A 26296-nucleotide genomic window follows, 5' to 3' on the forward strand; every position below is an offset into this window, starting at 1 on the left:
TTGTGTGGTTTTTATATATTGTTAGTTATCAAGTAATTAATATTAATCATTCCTTGTAAATTTATAATTCCTTTTGTAAATATAGTAAACACTTGTATGTTTTTAGTTACTTATAATTTTAAAAATGATAATTCTTCACATTATTTCTGTGTAATTTTTATATATTTTATACCATAGTTTTATAGATCATACTAAAATATTACGTTTCACACTTTGATTTATATTAATTATACACATCGTTTATGATTAGAAGCAATTCTTAGTATTAAAATTTCATTCGACACTAATACAATATTATAGCAAATTATAGATAATTTAGTTATCTTCAAATGTATCTAATATGGTTTTAAGATAACTTTGATAATTTTAGAGATATCTCAAAAAGTGCAGAAAAATGTACCACAAAATTTTGATGCAGTTATAATATATTTGTAATTAAATTTGTCCCTACGACAAGCCGTTTAATTTCAAAAATTCGTCAAAGTTTGCAAAAAAAAATAGCAAATAAAATTAAAATTAGACGATTTACTTGGTATAACGATGGAATACTTGGTCTTAATGAACATACTGAACCATTAAAGACCTACGAAAACTGGTTCAATTATAAATATTGTTGATTTGTGAAAATTTGATTTAGAAAATACTTCGATTTAACGTGTTCTAATAACTAGTTTAATTTCAAATTTAGCGCCATTAATTCAAACGCGGCGCCAAACTTCAAGTCGTTTCCACATTCGCCAAACTTCACACCGCATCGCAGCTGTCATCAAAAGCCATTTGCCGAAGTTAATTTTAATTTACTCTAAAAAAGTAAATTTAGTTGTTTTAAAAATAACTAAACCTCATCACACTTAATTTAACCCCAAAACCAGTGTACATAAAATCATTCTATAACAATTCCTAGTCGATATGACCAGTTTTACTGAAAGTGCTTTAGTGAAAAAATTAATCGAATTAAATGCAAGTCAACAAAGCATCCAAACTTTATCATTCTGGTTAATACATCACCGAAAACATCATGCAATTATTGTCAAAACATGGTACAAAGAACTACAAAAAGGTACACCAATAATATAAACCCATAATTTCAATTTATTTTTCATATTTCTATTACCCTAACCTCAAATTTTTCTTTCCCAGCAAATGAGCAAAAGAAGTTGACTTTTATGTACTTGGCTAATGATGTTATACAAAATAGCAAGAAAAAGGGACCCGAGTATGGGAAAGAGTTTGGGTCTGTTCTTGCGGGTGCTTTCGAACATATTTCAGCTAGTGATGATGATAAAATTAAGAGTAGTATCGGCAGGTTGTTGAATATATGGGAAGAACGAGGCGTTTATGATGCTACACAGATAAGGGAGTTTAGAGATGCTTTAGGTAGTAAATGTTATATGTTATGTAATTTTATATTATATTGCTTTAGCAAGGCTCGTTGTTTTATTTTTGATAATATAAAACAAGGTCAAAAGAATCGGCTTTATATTTATTTATTTTAATTCATATATATATATATATATATATATATAATATATATATATTCTTTTATTATAAATATTTATAAATGAATTTAATAATAAATACCTAAATACAAATATAAATCCATAAACATGAATATTTACTAATCTATAAATATAGAAATAAATATAAATTCATATTAATAAAAATGTAGAGAGTACTCTACAAAATTAATTATGATAATTATAAATAATTTAACTAAACAGCAATTTATATTATGATATTTTTATTTTCAAAGAAAACAAAAATACGAATTTTAAATTTACATATCTAAGTACTTCTAAAATAAATAATAAATTCTTCATTTTTTTGAATTTTTGAAAATTATAACAAAACTTTTTTTGATATGTTTTTATCTATATTATAATTAAATATCGAATCGAAGTATTTTATTTTTATTAATGAATATACAAATATAAAAAATAAATCCATAAATGAATATAAATATAAATAATGAATAAATAATTAACTGTATAAATAATTAAATAAGTTCATAAATAATTCAGTGTATAAATAACTAAATTCATTTATAAATAATTAAATTAATATATAACCTTAAATATATAAATGCAAAATACCAATACAATTAAATAAATATTTACATAATTAAAGTATAAATATATAAATAAATAAAATCATATAATAATAAAAATATTGATAAAAAATGAATATATTTTAATAAATAAATTTAAAATCATTTAAAGGTGCTAAAATTAATTAATACATATAAAAAGTAATAAAGAAACTCAAAAATTAATAAACGAATTAAAAATTATTCAATAAGCATTAAATTTAAAGCTTAATAATCATAGTTATTAAACAAGAGTAAAAATAAATCAGTTGTAAAATTAATAAATAAGATATATAGTAATAAATAAATTCAAAAATTTAATAAACAAATTATTTTGATAGGAAGCATTAAATAAATTGAAAAATTATTAAATAGGCATCAAAATTGAAAAGTAAATGTAAAAACTAATAAATAAATATAAAAGGTAATAAAGAATAAACAAAATTAATAAACAAGTGTTAAAATAATTAATAAATGAATCATAAATATATAATTTAATAAATATATTAAATAAATTAAAATTGATAAATTAATTTAAAAATTAATAAATTGATTTAAATATTAATCAATGGGATTTCAAAAGTAATAAAAAAATTAAAAATTAATACATAAGTACTTAATAAATATTTTAACAAATTAATAAACAAGCATTTAATTTAATAAAATAAAAAATTAATCAATTTACAAAGTAATAAACAATATTAAAAATTAATATAAAAATGTAAAAATTGATAAATAAGCGTTAAAATGAATAAATAAATTTGAAAATTAATGAATACATTTAAAAACCAGTAAATGCATGTAAAAAAAATTAATAATTATAAATGATAAATAAGTAAAAATTAATAAATAAATTTAAATGCTTAGAACAGTTAAATTTAATAAATAAGTATAAAAAGTAATAAAAATATTAAAATTAAAAGTTAATGTGAATAAATAAGATTTAAAGGTACACAAATTTTAAAAGATTAATAAATTTTTTAAGTGGTAAAATCAATAAATACATTTAAAAATTAATAAATAACTAATAAAATTAGTGAATAAATTTAAAAATTAACAAAGGGATGTAAAAATTAATAAATAACTTTTAAAATTAATAAAAACATGTTAAAGATAATAAATAAGTGTTAAAATTATATAAGAATGAAAAAAAAATAATAAATAAGTGGTAAAACAAATAAACAAATTTATAAATTATTAAGTGTTAAAATTAATGAATAAATTTAGAAATAAATAAATTTAAATGTTGTTTAGAACTGTTAAATTTAATAAATAATATGAAAATTAATAAATATTTGTGAAAATTAATAAGTTGAAAATTTAATAAATAAGTAATGAAAATAACAAATAAGTATTAAAATAAATAGATACATTTCAAAATTAAGAAACAAGATTAAAATGAATAAGTAACTCTTAATATTATTAAATGTGTGTTGAAATAAGTATTAAAATTAATATATATAATATATATATATGTGTGTATGTGTGTGTGTAAAATTTAACAAATAAATTCAAAAATTAATAATTAAATATAAAAATTTATAAATCAGCGAATAAAAAATTAAAACAAATAATAAATTTAAAAATTAATCAATAAAATTTAAAATAATTAAATAAATGTAAAAAGTAATAACTATCAAAATTAAAAATTTATAAATAAATTTGAATACTAATAAATAAAGTATAAATAAATAATTTAATTACTTAAATAAATAAATAAATGTATATATAAAAAAATATATGAATAAACAAATAAGTAAATAAATAATTAAATTAATATATATACAAAATATTGATAAATGGGCGAATAAATAAATAAATGATTAAATAAATAGATAAATATATAAGTAAATACATAAATACTTATCTATATATATATATATATATATATATAAATATAAAAAATATGTAAATAAATATAATTATCAATGAAAAATCCAATTTCAAGTTTACTAAATATATTTACTGTTTTATTATATTTATATTTTTTCTTCCAGATGGAAAAATTACTCAAAAAAAGCCAAAAAAACGAAAAATTGACTCACCAGATCCCAAACAATCAAAAAACGAAAGGCGCAGTAAAAGTCCTGGAATAAAATCTGAAACCACAATCGAAGTCGATGGATTGAAAGAAACACACTTAACTTTAAGCCCTAGGACTCCTGCAGGTAATAGAAACAACAATAATAATAACTTATTCAGTAAACCACAAACATTCAATTAAGTTAAATAATAAATGAAACTGAAATAAATGATATAAATATAAATATCAATATCAATATAAATATAAATATAAATATAAATATAAATATAAATATAAATTATAAATATAAATATTAGGATGTCAAATATCTCCCTTCCGCTTTTTTGCTCTTGGTTTAATACAAAAAGGCGGAAGGGAGATATTTGACAACCTATTATAAATATAAATATAAATATAAATATAAATATAAATATAAATATAAATATAAATATAAATATAAATATAAATATAAATTATAAATATAAATATAAATATTAGGTTGTCAAATATCTCTCTTCCGCTTTTTTGCTCTTGGTTTAATACAAAAAGGCGGAAGGGAGATATTTGACAACCTATTATAAATATAAATATAAATATAAATATAAATTATAAATATAAATATATTAGGTGTCAAATATCTCCCTTCCGCTTTTTTGCTCTTGGTTTAATACAAAAAGGCGGAAGGGAGATATTTGACAACCTATTATAAATATAAATATAAATATAAATATAAATATAAATGTGAATATAAATATAAATATAAATATAAATGTGAATATAAATATAAATATAAATATAAATATATATATAAATATAAATTTCTATATATATATATATATAAATATATAAATATAAATATAAATATAAATATAAATATAAATATAAATATAAATATAAATAAATATAAATATAATTTAGTTTAGTTTTAACTTTAATCGTCTTGAACGTAAATGCTTCGGTTTTGCTCGTTACGTGGCTGCTACGTTACTTTGTTTCATACATTTATCATACAAAATGGACGCGGTTTCGTACAGCTGTTTGACAAAACCGTCAAAAAGATAGGTTATGCGTTCTACTCTTTTATCTTTAATAAAAATAATTTTAATTATTAATAAATAGTTATTGATGTATCCTTTATTATTTTTTTAGGTGATCCTCCAGAACCAGAAGAATTAATTAAAGCGATTCAAGATTTAGAAAATAGTGCTTCCGGTGATGCAGCGGTTAGGCAGAGGATTGCAAATTTGCCCCCAGAGGTCTCGGATATATCTCTATTGAGCAAACTGGAAGGTCTGGTCTGGATACTTATGTGTTTTATATATATATATATATATATATATATATATATGTTTTGGTTGTCAAATATCTCCCTTCCGCTTTTCTGCTCTTGGTTTATAATACAAAAAGGCGGAAGGGAGATATTTGACAACCTAATATATATATATATATATATATATATATATATATATATATATATATATATTTATGTATAATAAATGTTTACTTGAGATTGATTGGTTTTATTTGAAACAAATAAATATAAAAAACAACAAATTTAGTTTAATTTAGTAAATTATAATTTATACAATCACATTTAGATTTTTAACCAAAACAAATTTTGATATAAAATGCAACTACATTTTTATAAATTTCTATATATATATAATATATATATATATATATATATATTTTAATTATTTTTTTGATAATTTTTTATATATATATATATATATATATATATATATTATATTTTTTATATTTTCTATTTTTAGATAAAGAGCAAGCCCAAAAATTAAGTTTACAAGTAAACGAGGCTGTGACGATTTTAGCAGATTATAACAAAAGACTGGCCGATGAGATGGAGGATAGAAAAAAATTAGCAAATATGCTTCGGGATTTTATGCAAGCCCAGAGAGAGCTCATGACACAAGCCGAACAAAGACTCGAGGTAGTAAAAATAGTTTTAAACCCTAAATTTTCACACTCTTATTTTGTAAAAGATATTAGAGTAATTTTTGATCTAAATTTTTATTAGTGTATATTTTTGGCTGACGAATAGTTAACTAGTGGTGTATTGCATCGTGCCTTAAGGCAAATTGCTGGAACTTACTGTACTGAAAATTTAAGTTTTTGGAAAACTTTGAAAAAAAAGTGAGATTTCTGAGAATTTTGAAATTTTTGACAAAATTTGACTTTTTGTATATTTCGAAATTTATTATACTTTGAATTTTTTTGCAAATTTGGAACTTTTTTTCAAAAAAAACTGAAAAAAATAATATTTTTGAGAATTTTGACAAAATTTGACTTTTTTATATATCGATTTTTTTATATTTCGATTTTTTTATATTTCGATTTTTTCATATTTAGAAAATGTTCGAGATTTTCAAAAAAATTCGGAATATGAAAAACAGTCAAATTTTGTCAAAAATTTCAAAATTCTCAAAAATCTCATTTTTTTTTTTTTTAATAAAAGTTCAAAATTTGCAAAAAATTCAAAGTATAAAAATAATTCGAAATATGAAAAAAGTTAAATTTTGTTAAAAATTTAAAAAATCTCATTTCTTTTTGTTTTTTTTAAGTTCAAAATTTTTTTTGCAAATTTGAGATTTTGGAAAATTTTGAAATTTTTGACAAAATTTGACTTTTTTCATATTCCGAATTTTATTGCCAATTTTGAACATTTTTTGAGAAAAAAACTGAAAAAATGAGATTTTTGAAATTTTTGACAAAATTTGACTTTTTTTATATTTCAAATTCATTTTATACTTTGAATTTTTCTGCAAATTTTGAACTTTTTCCAAAGCAATTGTTCTTCATGACTGTTTTAGAGAATAAATATCGAAGCGCTTAAGCGCCGCATAGCAAAAATCTTGAAAAAAAAAGAGATTTTTTGACAAAATTTAATGTTTTTTATATTTTGAATTTTTTTGCAAATCTTGAACTTTTTTCAAAGTAATGGCGGTGTTGTAAATGGATTTTTTTTTTTTAAATAATTTTTGCTACGGGAAGTTCCAGCAATTTGCCTTAAGGCACGATGCCATGCGCCCCACTAGTAAGAGATTTTTTACACAACTAGTAAGAGTATAAATTTAGTTTACATTTTTACGAGTTCCGTTCCAATGTTAGACGGCGACGCGGCGCTTACGCGCTTCTACATGTTCGTTATAAGAGGGAAAATTTAAATTGTCCAAAAAGTCAATTTTTTTCAAAAACCCAATTCTTTTTTGCTAAGTTTTAATAAAAATCTGAATCTTTCTTAAATATTTTAATTTTCGGTACGGGAAGTTCCAGCAATTTGGCTTAAGGCTCGATGCCATACACCACTAGTTTACCCAGATACACTAAATTACTAGATTTCTATCAGTGAACATTTTTGACTAAATTTTTATGAATTTGTAAAAGCACTATTTTACATTAAAAAATAAATATCATAATAATAAAATAATAATAATAATATAATAATAATAATATAATAATAATAATATAAAATAATTAATAATAATAATAATATAATAATAATAGATCAAGGATACGACCTTGACATATTTTTTTTTATGTATTTCATCAATTTATGGGGCAATTCTGCCATAACATAGTGTTGTTATGGCAACGCTATCTTATGCTTGTTTATTGGCAGTGAAAACTGTGAAATTGTCTTACCTATTTGCCGTGCGATCAGGCGTATTTTACACATAAACAAGCAAGGAAGAATGTTACGATAACTGCGGCATCAAAGATTCTGTTATTATAACATTCTTTCTTGCTTGTTTGTATGTAAAATACGCCTGATCGCACGGCAAATAGATAGACATCAGTAATGGCAGAATTGCCCCATTAATTATATAATTCATCCCTAATTTTCACATTTAATTAAACTATTTATTATTCAAAAGACTTTAGGGTTAAAAAAAAGAATTATTATATATTTATTTATATTTTTTCTAGGAATATAACAACAAACTACAAAAAATATACGAAGTCCGACAAGAGGTAAAGTCCCACGTGAGGAATCTTCCTGATCTAAGCCGTCTGCCTGATGTCACGGGAGGCCTAGCACCCTTACCTTCAGCAGGTGACTTATTTAATCGTTGAAAAAATTATATAAATTAATTTTATTGTATATATAATAATCTGTACAAAAGGATATAAAATTGTATATATTTATATTGATTTCTCCAAAGAGAGGAAGGAAAGAATTATGGAAAATTATTTAGACGTCTAAACTTAATTTGTTAATCACAAATTAATATTAAAGATTAAAATTAAAAATAAATTTTTAAATGACTGATTGGGAATTTTGATAAATATACAAAATAATTTTAATATTTAATTTTTTAACACAAATTCCCACCTTATTGAATACTAGATACAAATTAGTTTTAATTATAAATATTAAAGGAATAATGGATATTTCTTTTAATTAGTACAAACCTTATTTTTTTGTTTGCCTGATTTTAATTAAAATAACTATTTAATTAAAATATAGTTTTTTATTATATAACAAAAAATTTATGTGTGTGTTTTCACTTAAATATTATTTTGCACAAATTTAAACAATTGATATAAGTTTTTATCAAAAGGATTTTATGCTATATAATGTATCTGTTGATAAATATATTATTAATTCAATATTAACAATGAGTATAAATGCCTTATGGCAAATTGCTGGAACTTCCCGTACCGTAATGAAATATTCAAGGAATATTAAATGTTTTCAAATAGATTATTATAAATACTGCAACTTTCATTATTTGTATTTTATGGACAAACTATAAGAGTTTATAAATTGCATGAAAAGTAAATAAACAATCAACTCTGCTTGCTATAATGAAGGACTTTATTTCATATTTCTATGAATTATGTAAACTGAATTGCAACCTTAAAATTATTTATTTCAAGTATATATAAATAAAAATAAGAATTTTAGGTGGAATTATAAATAAAATCCGAATTGCTCTAGATATTTAACAAATTCAGATTTAGTTAATAGATTTAATTATAGAATATTTTTCTCAGTGCATTTTAATACAAACACATTGTGTCCATGTTATATTTTTATATCAAAAAACTATTAAGCAGTATTTATACAAGATATAGCAGTTTTTATATATGATTCACTTGAACATTTTTTAAATTCAAATTTAGCACTTCTTGCGAGAAGAATCTACTTAAATAATACAAAATACTCTATTGTTTTGTATCTATATTTGACAAAACTTACAAAAGGTTAGTGATAGAAATAATTATTTCATTTTAAATAAATATGTAAGTATATTTTTAGACGGTTATCAGACTATCTAGCACATTTTTAGATTACCCAGAACATATTTAGACTACCTACTACATTTTTAGACTATCTAGAACGTTTCGTAATTATTCAGATAATTTCTAGGCTTTTCAGGGCATTTTCAGATTATTCAAGACATTTACAGACTATCTAGAATATTTTTAGACTGTCGAGAACATTTTTAGACTATCCAGAATATTTTTTAGAACATTTACTTAGTTTATTATCTTTTATTCATTTATTTATTGTATTTATTATATTATATTTTTATTTATTTATTATCATTAGTTTATAATTTGTGCTTTATTATTGCCTTGGGCGTTGAATAAATAAATAAATAAATTTACAGACTACCTAGAACAATTTTAGACCATCTTTCAACATTTTAAGACTTTCCAATGTGTATTAATTCTTTTTAATTTAATTTTTAATCCTAAAAAATGTTCAAATTTTAAATTTGAAATTAGCGGTTTTAGTAAATGACAAATTCATGCTTTTACAAAAATGGAGATCACGTCTGTTGACAGTTTTTATTTAACTTTAAAGGTTTTGTTTAAAGGATTAGTTTAATGTTATAGGAATTAAACGAAGTAATTGTGAAAGTTAATTTCAGTTAAGAAACATAAAAAAGTTGAAGATTTATTTCTATATATACCACAAGTTAAATTTATTATTATTATTTAAATTCATTACATTTATTATAATAAAACAAATATTTTACATTATTTTTTGAATTTGAAATTGGCGGGTTTTGTAAATTGCGAACTTCATGCTGTAGTTTGACTTTTACAAAAATGGAGATCATGTTAGTTGATAGTATCTATTTAACTGTAAAGGTTTTTATTTAACTTTAAATATTATTGCAATTAAACGTAGAAAATGTAAAATTTTGAAAAAAGTGTGTTAAAAATACAATATATAATTAGCAGCAAGAATTAACTACTTAAATAATACAAAATACTTAAACATTTTTTAAATTTGAAAATGGCGAGTTTTGTAAATGGCGAACTTCATGCTGTAGTTTGACATTTGTAGAAATGGAGATCACTTTTATTAACTTAACTTATTGTTTATTATTATTGAAATTAAACAAAGTAAATGTAAAATTTAGATGAAAGTGTGATATAAATACAATATATAATAAACAGCAAGAATTATCTACTTAAATAACACAAAATACTTAAACATTTTTTAAATTTGAAAATGGCGGGTTTTGTAAATGGCGAACTTCATGCTGTAGTTTGACAAATGCACAAATTGTGCTAACGTTAGCCGACATTTTGAATTTACTTTTAAAAATTTTGCTGATTTTTTTTAATATTAAAGGAATTTAACGATGAAAATGTGAAATATTGAAGAAAGTGTGATATAAATACAATATATAATACGCAACAAGAAGTATTTACATAAATAATACAAAATACTTGATGGTTTTGTACATATTTTGACAGAAGAAAGGAAAGGTTAGTGATAGTAATTTAATTTTTATTTTAAACAAATATATAAGTAAAGTAGTATATTATATTCTAGTTATTCACTCAAAGATCCAACAAAATCATTAGGGATATAATTACAACAATAGATAGTTATATTTTTATTTAAATTCTAATGGCAACAGACTCTAACCTAAATATTCTGACAAAGTAAATGTATATATATTTACATATATATATATATATATATATATATATATATATATATATACTAGCTGACCCGACAGACGTCCAGTACCCTTGTCTACAGTTAAAAAAAAAACAATTTTCTGATATTCCAATGTTTATTCCCATATAACTATTATCCCCAAGGTTTAACATGTGTGGTAGAACCGCAACATCCCTCTGTGCCGAAGACGTGTGCTCAGCATGCACCTACCACGACAAAACAACCTCCACACTCAAAAAACCCGAATGGAGACACGAGCACAACTTTGGGAAAACCTACGCACCCTCCACAAACCTTGCACCGACCGACATATCCCCAGTTCTAATATCAGCATCACATTACGGTGAAGAAGATGGTAATAGTCGTATAATCGTGCCTATGATGTGGGGCATGATACCGCCTTGGCATAAGGGTGATTATAAAACACACGGGTTGACTACGAATAATTGCCGGTTGGAGAGTATGTTGCAGTCTAAATTGTATGGACCGGCTTTCCGGAACGGGCAGAGATGTGTTGTGCTTGCTGATGGTTTTTATGAATGGCAAACTGAAGGTGATAAAAGTAAATTGAAGACACCGTACTACATATATTTACCACAGGACAAAGAGTCTACCAATTCTTGGTCCGGTGTCAACTTACTAAAGCTTGCAGGCTTGTTTAATGTCTGGTCTGATCAAAATGGTGACAAAATGTACAGTTACTCAATTATCACTTTAGAGTCCAACGATACTTTATCCTGGTTGCACCACAGAATGCCGGTGATTTTTGATAATGACAAAGATGTTGAAACGTGGTTGAATTATAAAAAGTTTTCCAAAAATGAGGCTCTGGCAGTGTTGAAGCCTTGTTGTAAGCTCAAGTGGCACGAGGTTGATCCGATGGTTAATAATTCTAGGAATAAATCGGATAAGTGTAATAAGCCTGTTGATAAAAGTAAAAGTAAAAAGAGTAGTTTTATGGATAATTGGTTGCAAGGGGCTTCGAAGAAGAGGACGTCTGAGGGTGGGGATGGGTTGGATAAGAAAGTTAAATTAGAGAAGTAATTTAGAATATATTTCTTATTATATAATAATATATTTTTGTTAATAAATTGGTTATTTTTTAAACTTATTTTAACTTTTAAAAAATGTTTACATGATTTACGAGCATGTTCAGATTGTCTAGAACGTTTTCAGACTTTCAGGAATATTTGCAGACTACCTAGAACATTTTTAAAATATTTTCAGACTGTCTAGAACATTGTCAAACTATTGAGAACATTGTTAGACTATTCAGAACATTTTCAGACTTTCTAGAACATTCAAACATGACACTCAAAGGAATATTTTCAGAATATTTTCGCATTATCTAAAACATTGTCAAACTATTGAGAACATTGTTAGACTATTCAGAACATTTTCAGACTTTCTAGAACATTTTCAGACTTTCTAGAACATTTTCAAAATATCTAGAATACTTTCAGACTATCTAGAACATTTTTAGAATACTTTCTGACTATCTATATAACATTTTCAAATTACTCAGGACATTTTGAGACTTTTCAGAATATTTTTCATCTAGAACATTTTCAGACTTTCTAGAACATTTTTCAAACATTTGTAAAATATTTTCAGACTACCTGGAACGTTTTTAGAATACTTTCTGACTATCTATATAACATTTTCAAATTATTCAGGACATTTTGAGACTTTTCAGAATATTTTTTATCTAGAACATTTTCAGAATACTTTTTCATTATCAAGAACATTTTCAAACTATTCAGGGCGTTTTCAGACTATTTAGACTTTCTAGAACATTTTCAAACTATTCAGGATGTTTACAGACATCTAGAACATTTTTAGAATACTTTCTGACTATCTATATAACATTTTCAAATTATTCAGGACATTTTGAGACTTTTCAGAATATTTTTTATCTAGAACATTTTCAGAATACTTTTTCATTATCAAGAACATTTTCAAACTATTCAGGGCGTTTTCAGACTATTTAGACTTTCTAGAACATTTTCAAACTATTCAGGATGTTTACAGACATCTAGAACATTTTTAGAATACTTTCTGACTATCTATATAACATTTTCAAATTATTCAGGACATTTTGAGACTTTTCAGAATATTTTTTATCCAGAACATTTTCAGAATACTTTTTCACTATCAAGAATATTTTCAAACTATTCAGGACGTTTTCAGACTATTTAGACTTTCTAGAACATTTTCAAACTACTCAGGATGTTTACAGACATCTAGAACATTTTTAGAATACTTTCTGACTATCTATATAACATTTTCAAATTATTCAGGACATTTTGAGACTTTTCAGAATATTTTTTATCCAGAACATTTTCAGAATACTTTTTCACTATCAAGAATATTTTCAAACTATTCAGGACGTTTTCAGACTATTTAGACTTTCTAGAACATTTTCAAACTATTCAGGATGTTTACATTTTACATTACATTATCTAGGATATTTTCAGACTATCTAAAACATTTTCAGAATACTTTCTGACTATCCATAGAACATTTTCAAATTATTTAGGACATTTTCAGACTATTCTGACTTCATAGAACATTTTCATAATATTTTTAGATTATCTAAAACATTTTCAAAATTTCTAGAATATTTTCAGACTTTCTAGAACATATCTAGAATATTTTCAGACTATCTATATAACATTTTCAAATTACTCAGGACATTTTGAGACTTTTCCGAATATTTTTTATCTAGAACATTTTCAGACTTTCTAGAACATTTTTCAAACATTTGTACAAACATTTCAAATATTTTCAGACTACCTGGAACGTTTTTAGAATACTTTCTGACTATTTATATAACATTTTCAAATTATTCAGGACATTTTGAGACTTCAGAATATTCTTTATCTAGAACATTTTCAGAATACTTTTTGACTATCAAGAACATTTTCAAGATATCCATGTCGTTCTCAGACTATTCAGACTTTCTAGAACAATTTTAGACTTTCTAAAACAATTTTCAGACTTTCTAGAACAATTTTAAGCTTTCTAGATCAATTTTAGGCTTTCTAGATCAATTTTAGGCTTTCTAGAACAATTTTGGGCTTTCTAGAACAATTTTAGACTTTCTAGAACAATTTTAGGCTTTCTAGAACAATTTTAAACTTTCTAGAACAATTTTAAACTTTCTAGAACAATTTTAGACTTTCTAGAACAATTTTAAGCTTTTTAGATCAATTTTAGGCTTTCTAGAACAATTTTAGGCTTTCTAGAACAATTTTAGACTGTCTAGAACAATTTTCAGACTTTCTAGAACAATTTTCAGACTGTCTAGAACAATTTTAGACTGTCTAGAACAATTTTAGACTGTCTAGAACAATTTTAGACTGTCTAGAACAATTTTAGACTGTCTAGAACAATTTTCAGACTTTCTAGAACAATTTTCAGACTTTCTAAAACAATTTTCAGACTTTCTAGAACAATTTTCAGACTTGCTAGAACAATTTTAGACTTTCTAGAACAATTTTAGACTGTCTAGAACAATTTTAGACTGTCTAGAACAATTTTAGACTTTCAAGAACAATTTTAGACTTTCAAGAACAATTTTAGACTTTCTAGAACAATTTTCAGACTTTCTACAACAATTTTAGACTTTATAGAATAATTTCGGAATATCTAGAACAATTTTAGAATATCTAGAATAATTTTAGGTTTTCTTGAACAATTTAAGGCTTTCTAGAACATTTTTAGAATATATAGATCAATTTTAGGCTTTCTAGAACAATTTTAGACTTTCTAGAACAATTTTAAACTTTCTAGAACAATTTTAAACTTTCTAGAACAATTTTAGACTCTCTAGAACAATTTTAGACTTTCTAGAACAATTTTAGACTTTCTAGAACAATTTTAGACTATCTAGAACAATTTCGGAATATCTAGAACAATTTCGGAATATTTTTATACCATCTGGAATATTTTCAGATACTCAAAGGAATATTTTCAGACTATTTTGAACATTTTAATAGTATTTAGGATATTTACGGACTATTCATACTTTATAGAACAAATTCAGACTATTCATACTTTATAGAATTTTTTCAAAATATTTAAAATATTTTCAGACTATCTAGAACATTTCCAGAATACTTTTGGACTATCAAGAACATTTTCAAACTTTTTCCCGGCTTTTTCAGACTATTCATCTAAAAAATATCTGAGATATTTTCAGAATATTCTCAGACTTTCTAGAACATTTTCAGAATATTTTTGAACTATCTAAAAATATTGTCAGACTATTCAGAACAGTTTCAGAATGTCTAAAATATTTTTAAAATATCTAGAACATTTTCAGACTACCTAGAACATTTTCAGAATATTTTCAGACTATCTAGAACATTTTCAAAATATTCAGACCAATTACAGATGCTTTTCAGAATGGCTAAAATATTTTTAAAATATCTAGAACATTTTTATAACACTTTCTGACTATCTTAGAACATTTTCAAATTATTCAGGACATTTTCAGATTATTTAATAATTATTTTTGGACTATCTAGAATATTTTCAGACTATTCAGAACTATTTCAGATGATTTTCAGAATGGCTAAAACATTTCTAAAATATCTAGAACATTTTCAGATGATCTGGAGAATATTTTATCTAGAATATTTTCCAATTACTCAGAACATTTACAGACGATTTTCACATTTTCTAGAACATGTTCAGAACATTTTAAAAATATTTTCAGATTCTTATCTAGAACATTTAAAATACTATCCAGAACATTTTTAGACTATGTACAATATTTTCAGGATCTCTAGAACATTTTTAGACTATCCAGAACATTTCCAGATTGTCCAGAACATTTTCAAACTATTTTAAAAATTGTTGGGCTATCCAAAACATATAGCTATAGCATTCACATCTGCAACCAAGCTAATAAAACAAATACTTTGCAAACACATTTTATTAAATCTCATTATCACGTTAAGTACGATTTAGGCAATCTACCATACTCATCTAACCTATGTTGATCGGCTTTAAATTTTAACAATAAATCTACAATATCTAATTGTTTGGCTCTATAAGCACAATGTAGCGGTGTAAATTTTCCATAAATTGATTGAATATTTACATCAAAATTACAATTTTGTAGTAAATAAATTAAAACTTGTGCCATTCCACTTTGAGCTGCCAGATGAAGTGCAGTGAGACCTGATTTTGTTTTCTTTTGTATATCTGCACCTGGTAAAATAATTGAAATATATATAAATATATATATATATATATATATATATTTATTTATTTATTTATATATTTAAAAATTTACCATGTTTTTGTACCAACAAGACCAAATCTAAATTTCCACTCAAGACAGCATCATGAAAAATGGTATTGCCACAATTATCAGCAACCTCTAACTCTTTTTCGGTAATTCCGTTTGTTAAAAAATACTTCAATAAATCCAAATGTCCGTGAAGGGCTACAAAAATCAATTTTGTACAAAAATTATGAAAAAACATTTATCATTGTTTGGCATTGAAAATATTAGAAACAAATAAAAACTGTCATCTGCCAAAAATTTCAATTCACTTATGAGCCTAGATAATATTAGAATGTAATACACAAGAAAAATGTAATGTCTACATTATTATTGCCGAAAAGCAGCTGAGATGTGCCAGGGATTAAAATAATATGAGATACAGTCAACAGTATATGATGTTAGGCAGATGAAATTATATAATTCAGTTAGACATATTATTAATGTTTAACTAATGCAGTCGTGTTTTGCCTTATTTTACTAAATCACAATACAATATGTACATTTATATGTTTAATTTATACAAAATCCACAAACATTCACATAGTTATACATGTGTATAAATCGATATATACATTTATATATTTGATTTATACAAAATCCACAAACATTCCTATAGTTATACACATGCATAAATCGATATATACATTTATATATTGAATTTAGACGAAATCCACAAATATTGCTATAGTTATACACGTGTATAAGTCGATATATACATTTATATATTTAATTTAGACAAAATCCACAAACATTCCTATAGTTATATATGTGTATAAATCGATATATACATTTATATATTGAATTTAGACAAAATCCACAAACATTCCTATACTTATACACGTGTATAAATCAATATATACATTTATATATTGAATTTAGACAAAATCCAACAAACATTCCTATAGTTATACACGTGTATAAATCGATATATACATTTATATATTGAATTTAGGCAAAATCCACAAACATTCCTATAGTTATTCACGTGTATAAATCGATATATACATTTATATATTTAATTTAGACAAAATCCACAAACATTCCTATAGTTATACACGTATATAAATCGATATATACATTTATATATTTGATTTAGGCAAAATCCACAAACATTCCTATAGTTATACACGTGTATAAATCGATATATACATTTATATATTGAATTTAGTTATACACGTGTATAAAGGGATATATACATTTATATATTGAATTTAGACAAAATCCATAAACATTCCTATAGTTATACACGTGTATAAATCGATATATACATTTATATATTGAATTTAGGCAAAATCCACAAACATTCCTATAGTTATTCACGCGTATAAATCGATATATACATTTATATATTTAATTTAGACAAAATCCACAAACATTCCTATAGTTATACACGTATATAAATCGATATATACATTTATATATTTGATTTAGGCAAAATCCACAAACATTCCTATAGTTATACACGTGTATAAATCGATATATACATTTATATATTGAATTTAGACAAAATCCACAAACATTCCTATAGTTATACACGTGTATAAAGGGATATATACATTTATATATTGAATTTAGACAAAATCCATAAACATTCCTATAGTTATACACGTGTATAAATCGATATATACATTTATATATTGGTTTTAGACAAAATCCACAAACATTCCTATAGTTATACACGTGTATAAATCGACATATACATTTATATATTGAATTTACACAAAATACACAAACATTCCTGTAGTTATACACGTGTATAAATCGATATATACATTTATATATTGAATTTAGACAAAATCCACAAACATTCCTATAGTTATACACGTGTATAAATCGACATATACATTTATATATTGAATTTACACAAAATCCACAAACATTCCTATAGTTATACACGTGTATAAATCGATATATACATTTATATATTTAATTTAGACAAAATCCACAAACATTTCTATAGTTATACACGCGTATAAATCGATATATACATTTATATATTGAATTTAGACAAAATCCACACACATTCCTACAGTTATACACGTGTATAAATCGATATATACATTTATATATTGAATTTAGACAAAATCCACAAACATTCCTATAGTTATACACGTGTATAAATCGATATATACATTTATATATTTAACAAATAACATATTTCTTTTACTACCTGTGATGTGAAGTGCAGTTCTACCATTTTTCGATTTGATCATAATGTCTTCAATATTATTTTGCCAAATAATTTTGAAAATATTTACGTCTCCAAGACGTGCTGCTAAATGCAGACAAGTCCAACCGTCTTTGTTTGAAATCAGACGTTCTGCTTTTTTGTCAATTAGGATTTGTATGCACTTGTATGCTTTTTGGAGGTTAGATGATAATTTGGCACAAGCTAACATTAAGGGTGTCCAGTCTGGACGTTTTAGCTTGTTGACATCAGCTCCTAAAGAGAAATAGATACATAAACTAGAAGAAAGTTAATAAGTCTATTATTACCTTTGTTTATTAAATACTCCAACACCTCCAAATTATGAAACTGTGCAGCATCGTGCAAAGCTGTCTTTCCATCTTTGTTAACAATATGAAGACAACTCGGAAGCCAAATTTCACATAAATATTTAACAATTTGCAAATTATTTTCTTGACTGGCTAAATGTAAAGGTGTATCACCTGTTGTTTTACAACGGCATTGACTCCAGTGTAAAATATCTTTATTTTGTAAATGTAAAAGTTTTAAATCTTCTACCGAACCGTGTTGGGCAGCATGGAGTAATTGTTTTTGTAGTAAATGACTCATTGGTAAAGGATTTATTTGTAAAAATATATTTATATATATATATATATATATATATATATATTTAATATATTATCACTGTATATTAATTTATTATATTAAACTTCAAATCCACTCAAAATTTTGTATAGTGTTTTAACATAACCTCAAACTTTTGACGTTTCTTGTTTATGTTTGACACTTGCACGTGCGCCGTGCAGGGTTTGCAAACATTTTTTTAAAATTAACTTACGAAATTATATTTGGTTACAAAACCAGGTGTAAGTGGCCTTAAGGCAAGTTGCTGTAATCAATAAGAATTAAGATTTAGCTAATTTTTAGATTAAATTTTCAACGTTTTATTACTAGTTTTCTAGCATAACCTCAATATTTTACGTTTCTTGTTTTTGTTTGACTCTTGCACGTGCGCCATGCAGGGTTTGCAAACATGTATTTTTAAATTAACTTGCGAAATTAGATTTTGGTACAAAACTTTATTTTTATCTAAAAACTAGGTGTAGGTGGCATTTTGCCTTAAGGCAAGTTGCACGAATTTTTAGATATGTGTGAATAATTGATTTAATTAATAAAAATTGAGATGTAGCTAATTTTTAGAGTAAATTTTGAACGTTTTATTTTAAAAATAAAGTTTTTGCCAAATGTAAAAGTAATGAAGAGTGATTTGTAAGTAAACCGAGTTTCTGTAGGGTCTTTTATAATGTTAGAAACTATTTGTTGGATTTATATTAGAATTTGTATGAAATTTAAACACATTTTTAACAAGGGATAAGCACAGACTCACTAATTATATATTTAAAATAGTCTATAATATTCTATAAAATAGTTTTTATATAAAAACTTTGTCAGCAAAAATCGAATATTTGCCCAGGACATACACAGTGTATGTCCTAAGGGCGCGTTTTGACATTCCAAATTTTATTGAGTTAATGAAATATACGAAAACTAGTGGTGTATGACATCGTGCCTTAAGGCAAATTGCTGGAACTTCCCGTACCATAATTAAATATTCGAGCAAAAAACTTAATAATCGATAAATATTGATCAATGATTCATAACAATTGTTTAAAATATTTTTCACAAAATAATTTCAATTACTATATATTTTATCGTTCATATATTATACAGTGACGATGTTATTGCAAAAAAACACTTAAGAATGTTTACATTAACAAGAGATGTCGAATAAATCTATCTGAGGATATATTTCTTACTATTACAATAACGCATTTGAAATATATACATTTTTAAACTGAATTGTAAATTTAAAATTTACAAAATACTTGAAAATGTTTACATTAAGAAGAAATTAGTTTTGATCTAAAAGATTAAAAAAGTAAAAAGATTAAGGATTAAAGAGTAAAAAAGACTTTACTGACGAGCAAATAAAAAATCGAATAGTTAAAATATGATTATAAATTTTATCTTAAAGTTAAAAAGGAATTCTACTGACAAGCCAACGAAGTTTTGATCGATAAGAAAATACAAAAAAGACTTTACTGACGATCAAATTTGAAACTAGCAAATATAAAAAGGACTCTACTGACAGGCAAACTAAAAGTTGACAAAAAAGTTCAAAAGACTACTGACAAGAAAACTTTAATTTCAACTTAGAAAAAGAAAAAGGACTCTACCGGTAAGCAAATTTAATTTAGATACTAAAACGGACTGTACCGATAAGCAAAAATATTAATAAAAAATGTTTTGTGAAAGAGACTCTACTGAAGAGCAAATTTTAATTTCAATCTAGAAGACAAGAAAGGGACTCTACTGACGAGCAAAATATGAATAAGAAACGTCTCTAAAAAAGAACTCTACTGACGAGCAAACTCAATTTTAATATAAAATATTTAAAAATGGACTTTACTGGCGACCAAATTTGAAATTCGTAAATATGAAAAAAGATTCTACTGTCTAAGGACTCTATTGAGGAGTAAATTAAACTTAATTTTTATATATAAGATCTAAAAAAAAGGACTCTACAGAGGTGCAAATTGAATGTCGTCTGGAAAAAAGTAAAAATAAATACAAGCAGTCAATGAATGTAGGTTAATTTTAATTACACGAAGTTCTTCAAACACAATTATTACATGATGAGTGAAATTGCGAAAACAATATTTGTTTAGGCGTTGTTTAACATAATCCACTGTGTGAAGGAATATTATAGAATTTATTAATCAGCAATTACTTCATTTCTCTAATGAAGGTTCAAGTCCTAGATGCTAAATTACAATGACAAACCGATCATGTCGTATTTGAAGTATGACTTTAATTACATTATTGTTTTTGAATATTATAAATATTTTTAACGCTTTTATGAATATATAATTTATAGTTTATCATTATATAAATGGGTATAATGGTTGACTTGACACTAATAAATGTGTGCATCACGAGTGTTACCTACCATATTACTAATGAACATTATTCAAAATTGTTATATGATGTATTTATTTTTACTTAAATGCCATTTTGTACAGTAGCAAATAAGTTTTACTTCAATTGCGTGTGAACCTTACGCGCACTCTTTTTTTATATACAATAACCAATTACATATTATATTTTCAGTATGGACCAAATTCGCGACAACTACCACCACATTGATCCTGGTATTACATACACCAAACAAAACATACCATGTCTTATAGATTTGGACGATCTTGAATCCTTGCACGTCAACGATTTATTCGAGTACGAATTATCAGATAGTTGCCAATGCACTACAGAATGTTCTTCCGAAACCAACTGCCCTTGCATTGCCAAATTTGGCCAAAACTACCAAAAGGGTAAATGATACATCGAAATATACATTTATATATTGAATTTAGACAAAATCCACAAACATTCCTACAATTATACACGTGTATAAATCGACATATACATTTATATATTGAATTTAGACAAAATCCACAAGCATTCCTATAGTTATACACGTGTATAAATCGATATATACATTTATATATTTAATTTAGACAAAATCCACAAACATTCATATAGTTATACACGTGTATAAATCGATATATACATTTATATATTGAATTTAGACAAAATCCACAAACATTCCTATACTTATACACGTGTATAAATCGATATATACATTTATATATTGAATTTAGACAAAATCCAACAATCATTCCTATAGTTATACACGTGTATAAATCGATATATACATTTATATATTGAATTTAGACAAAATCCACAAGCATTCCTATAGTTATACACGTGTATAAATCGATATATACATTTATATATTTAATTTAGACAAAATCCACAAACATTCCTATAGTTATACACGTGTATAAATCGATATATACATTTATATATTGAATTTAGGCAAAATCCACAAACATTCCTATAGTTATACACGTGTATAAATCGATATATACATTTATATATTTAATTTAGACAAAATCCACAAACATTCCTATAGTTATACACGTGTATAAATCGATATATACATTTATATATTGAATTTAGACAAAATCCACAAACATTCCTATAGTTATACACGTGTATAAATCGATATATACATTTATATATTTAATTTAGACAAAATCCACAAACATTCCTATAGTTATACACGTGTATAATTCGATATATACATTTATATATTTAATTTAGACAAAATCCACAAACATTCCTATAGTTATACACGTGTATAAATCGATATATACATTTATATATTGAATTTAGACAAAATCCACAAACATTCCTATAGTTATACACGTGTATAAATCGATATATACATTTATATATTGATTTTAGACAAAATCCACAAACATTCCTATAGTTATACACGTGTATAAATCGATATATACATTTATATATTGATTTTAGACAAAATCCACAAACATTCCTATAGTTATACACGTGTATAAATCGATATATACATTTATATATTGAATTTAGACAAAATCCACAAACATTCCTATAGTTACACACGTGTATAAATCGATATATACATTTATATATTGAATTTAGACAAAATACACAAACATTCCTATAGTTATACACGTGTATAAATCGATATATACATTTATATATTTAATTTAGACAAAATCCACAAACATTCCTATAGTTATACAAGTGTATAAATCGATATATACATTTATATATTGAATTTAGACAAAATCCACAAACATTCCTATCGTTATACACGTGTATAAATCGATATATACATTTATATATTGAATTTAGACAAAATCCGCAAACATTCCTATAGTTACACACGTGTATAAATCGATATATACATTTGTATATTGAATTTAGACAAAACACACAAACATTCCTATAGTTACACACGTGTATAAATCGATATATACATTTATATATTTAATTTAGACAAAATCCACAAACATTCCTATAGTTATACACGTGTATAAATCGATATATACATTTATATATTGAATTTAGACAAAATACACAAACATTCCTATAGTTATACACGTGTATAAATCGATATATACATTTATATATTGATTTTAGACAAAATCCACAAACATTCCTATAGTTATACACGTGTATAAATCGATATACACATTTATATATTGATTTTAAACAAAATCCACAAACATTCTTTTAAATTTACACGTGTATAAATCGATATATACATTTATATATTGAATTTAGACAAAATCCACAAACATTCCTATAGTTATACACGTGTATAAATCGATATATACATTTATATATTTAATTTAGACAAAATCCACAAACATTCCTATAGTTATACACGTGTATAAATCGATATATACATTTATATATTGAATTTAGACAAAATCCACAAACATTCCTATAGTTATACACGTGTATAAATCGATATATACATTTATATATTGAATTTAGACAAAATCCACAAACATTCCTATAGTTATACACGTGTATAAATCGATATATACATTTATATATTGAATTTAGACAAAACACACAAACATTCCTATAGTTACACACGTGTATAAATCGATATATACATTTATATATTTAATTTAGACAAAATCCACAAACATTCCTATAGTTATACACGTGTATAAATCGATATATACATTTATATATTGAATTTAGACAAAATCCACAAACATTCCTATAGTTATACACGTGTATAAATCGATATATACATTTATATATTGATTTTAGACAAAATCCACAAACATTCCTATAGTTATACACGTGTATAAATCGATATATACATTTATATATTGAATTTAGACAAAATCCACAAACATTCCTATAGTTATACACCTGTATAAATCGATATATACATTTATATATTTAATTTAGGCAAAATCCACAAACATTCCTATAGTTATACACACGTGTATAAATCGATATATACATTTATATATTGAATTTAGACAAAATCCGCAAACATTCCTATGGTTATACACGTGTATAAATCGATATATACATTTATATATTGAATTTAGACAAAATCCACAAACATTCCTATAGTTATACACGTGTACAAATCTATATATACATTTATATATTGAATTTAGACAAAATCCACATACATTCCTATAGTTATACACGTGTACAAATCTATATATACATTTATATATTGAATTTAGACAAAATCCACAAACATTCCTATAGTTATACACGTGTATAAATCGATATATACATTTATATATTGAATTTAGACAAAATCCACAAACATTCCTATAGTTATACACGTGTACAAATCTATATATACATTTATATATTGAATTTAGACAAAATCCACAAACATTCCTATAGTTATACACGTGTATAAATCGATATATACATTTATATATTTAATTTAGACAGAATACACAAACATTTCTATAGTTATACACATGTATAAATCGATATATACTAGGCTTGCACCGAATATTCGGTTACTACGAATAGTTAAAATCAAAGGCACCGCCGCCGCTCAGCGCCAGTATTGTTTGAGTTTTAACTTTTATACGATAAAGAGCTCGCGATGGATGAAGAAATGATTTCGTTATTGTATATATATAATAACTTAAACTTTATCGACTTTTGAGATATTGAGATTTATACAAGTGTATAAATAGATATATACATTTATATATTGAATTTAGACAAAATCCGCAAACATTCCTATGGTTATACACGTGTATAAATCGATATATACATTTATATATTGAATTTAGACAAAATCCACAAACATTCCTATAGTTATACACGTGTATAAATCGATATATACATTTATATATTGAATTTAGACAAAATCCACAAACATTCCTATAGTTATACACGTGTATATAAATCGATATATACATTTATATATTTAATTTAGACAAAACCCACATACATTCCTGTAGTTATACACGTGTATAAAACGACATATACATTTGTATATTTAATTTAGACAAAATCCACAAACATTCCTGTAGTTATACACGTGTATAAATCGATATATACATTTATATATTTAGATGATTTAATTCTGCACCCGGATAACATAGATGCACCACATATAGAATGCGGTAGAAGATGCAAATGTTCACCAAAATGTGGTAACAGACTTGTGCAATATGGACCAAGACTTGGCCTGGAGATTTTTGATACCAAGGGTAAAAATTTGGGTTTAAAATCAACCCTTAGGATTCCCAAATTTGGTTTCGTTTGCGAGTACGCAGGAGAAGTTTTAACCCCAAAATTAGCCCGCCAACGTTTTCAAGACAACAAATTAAATTCCCTCATGAATTACATTTTTTGCCTAAACGAATACACATCTGGTAATCAACTTACCAGGACTTTTATAGATCCTGGTAAGTGTGGTAATATTGGACGATATTTGAACCATAGTTGTGACCCTAATTGTTTTATTGTGCCAATAAGGGTTGATATCAATGTGCCAAAACTTTGTGTTTTTACTTTGAGGGATGTTGGGGTTGGTGAGGAATTGACTTTTGATTATGGTGATGGACAACAAGGTGAAGGTACTCGTTGTTTGTGTGGAGCAAGGGTTTGTAGAGGGTTTTTGCCTTTCGATATTGAAAATTCAGCGTAAGCAATATACTGGGTACGAAGTTTTAATGTTACTTTTTTAACTTCCCGTAGGGTAAGTTATAGTAATCGTCCAAAAATCGAAATCAAAAATTTTTACATTTCTCGACGTTTTGAAGGTTTCTGAACATTTTGGCATACCTCAGAAA

The 26296-nt window shown here is 24.7% G+C and overlaps 4 protein-coding genes across 4 annotated transcripts; 3 read left to right on the plus strand and 1 right to left on the minus strand.

The window, feature by feature from the left end:
* The first annotated feature begins 791 nt into the window (after window positions 1-791).
* Window positions 792-8225, plus strand: LOC113388628 (regulation of nuclear pre-mRNA domain-containing protein 1B). Its single transcript, XM_026625992.1, has 6 exons — window positions 792-1060; window positions 1141-1377; window positions 4084-4254; window positions 5259-5399; window positions 5882-6057; window positions 8055-8225. The coding sequence occupies exons 1-6, from the start codon at window positions 910-912 to the stop codon at window positions 8199-8201; spliced, it is 1023 nt and encodes a 340-aa protein (XP_026481777.1). The 5' UTR covers window positions 792-909; the 3' UTR covers window positions 8202-8225.
* Window positions 8226-10708: 2483 nt separating this feature from the next.
* On the plus strand, window positions 10709-26151 carry LOC113388462 (histone-lysine N-methyltransferase SETMAR). Its single transcript, XM_026625838.1, has 3 exons — window positions 10709-10859; window positions 21717-21934; window positions 25574-26151. The coding sequence occupies exons 2-3, from the start codon at window positions 21718-21720 to the stop codon at window positions 26149-26151; spliced, it is 795 nt and encodes a 264-aa protein (XP_026481623.1). The 5' UTR covers window positions 10709-10859; window position 21717.
* On the plus strand, window positions 11209-12102 carry LOC113388459 (embryonic stem cell-specific 5-hydroxymethylcytosine-binding protein). Its single transcript, XM_026625836.1, has one exon. It carries the CDS (start codon window positions 11209-11211, stop codon window positions 12100-12102), a length of 894 nt encoding a protein of 297 aa, XP_026481621.1.
* LOC113388460 (ankyrin repeat domain-containing protein 16-like) lies at window positions 16016-19154 on the minus strand. The gene is made up of 4 exons (XM_026625837.1): window positions 18854-19154; window positions 18528-18800; window positions 16364-16516; window positions 16016-16278 (listed from the first exon to the last, which is right to left on the minus strand). The coding sequence occupies exons 1-4, from the start codon at window positions 19152-19154 to the stop codon at window positions 16016-16018; spliced, it is 990 nt and encodes a 329-aa protein (XP_026481622.1).
* Window positions 26152-26296: the final 145 nt, after the last annotated feature.

The sequence above is a fragment of the Ctenocephalides felis genome, unplaced genomic scaffold, assembly GCF_003426905.1.
Source record: "Ctenocephalides felis isolate EL2017-DRISC unplaced genomic scaffold, ASM342690v1 CF-g0.4_SCAFFOLD_03572, whole genome shotgun sequence".
Taxonomy (NCBI): domain Eukaryota; kingdom Metazoa; phylum Arthropoda; class Insecta; order Siphonaptera; family Pulicidae; genus Ctenocephalides; species Ctenocephalides felis.

Excerpts from the sequence above, each read along its gene's own strand:
- LOC113388628 (XM_026625992.1), top strand. The coding sequence starts at position 910 with ATGACCAGTTTTACTGAAAGTGCTTTAGTGAAAAAATTAATCGAATTA. Across the intron at positions 4,255-5,258 it reads AAGCCCTAGGACTCCTGCAG|GTGATCCTCCAGAACCAGAA; the intron begins GTAATAGAAACA and ends TTATTTTTTTAG. Across the intron at positions 6,058-8,054 it reads AAGCCGAACAAAGACTCGAG|GAATATAACAACAAACTACA; the intron begins GTAGTAAAAATA and ends TATTTTTTCTAG.
- LOC113388459 (XM_026625836.1), top strand. The coding sequence starts at position 11,209 with ATGTGTGGTAGAACCGCAACATCCCTCTGTGCCGAAGACGTGTGCTCA.
- LOC113388460 (XM_026625837.1), bottom strand. The coding sequence starts at position 19,154 with ATGAGTCATTTACTACAAAAACAATTACTCCATGCTGCCCAACACGGT. Across the intron at positions 18,801-18,853 it reads GGAGTATTTAATAAACAAAG|GAGCTGATGTCAACAAGCTA; the intron begins GTAATAATAGAC and ends ATTTCTCTTTAG. Across the intron at positions 16,517-18,527 it reads AACTGCACTTCACATCACAG|CCCTTCACGGACATTTGGAT; the intron begins GTAGTAAAAGAA and ends TGATTTTTGTAG.
- LOC113388462 (XM_026625838.1), top strand. The coding sequence starts at position 21,718 with ATGGACCAAATTCGCGACAACTACCACCACATTGATCCTGGTATTACA. Across the intron at positions 21,935-25,573 it reads TGGCCAAAACTACCAAAAGG|ATGATTTAATTCTGCACCCG; the intron begins GTAAATGATACA and ends TTATATATTTAG.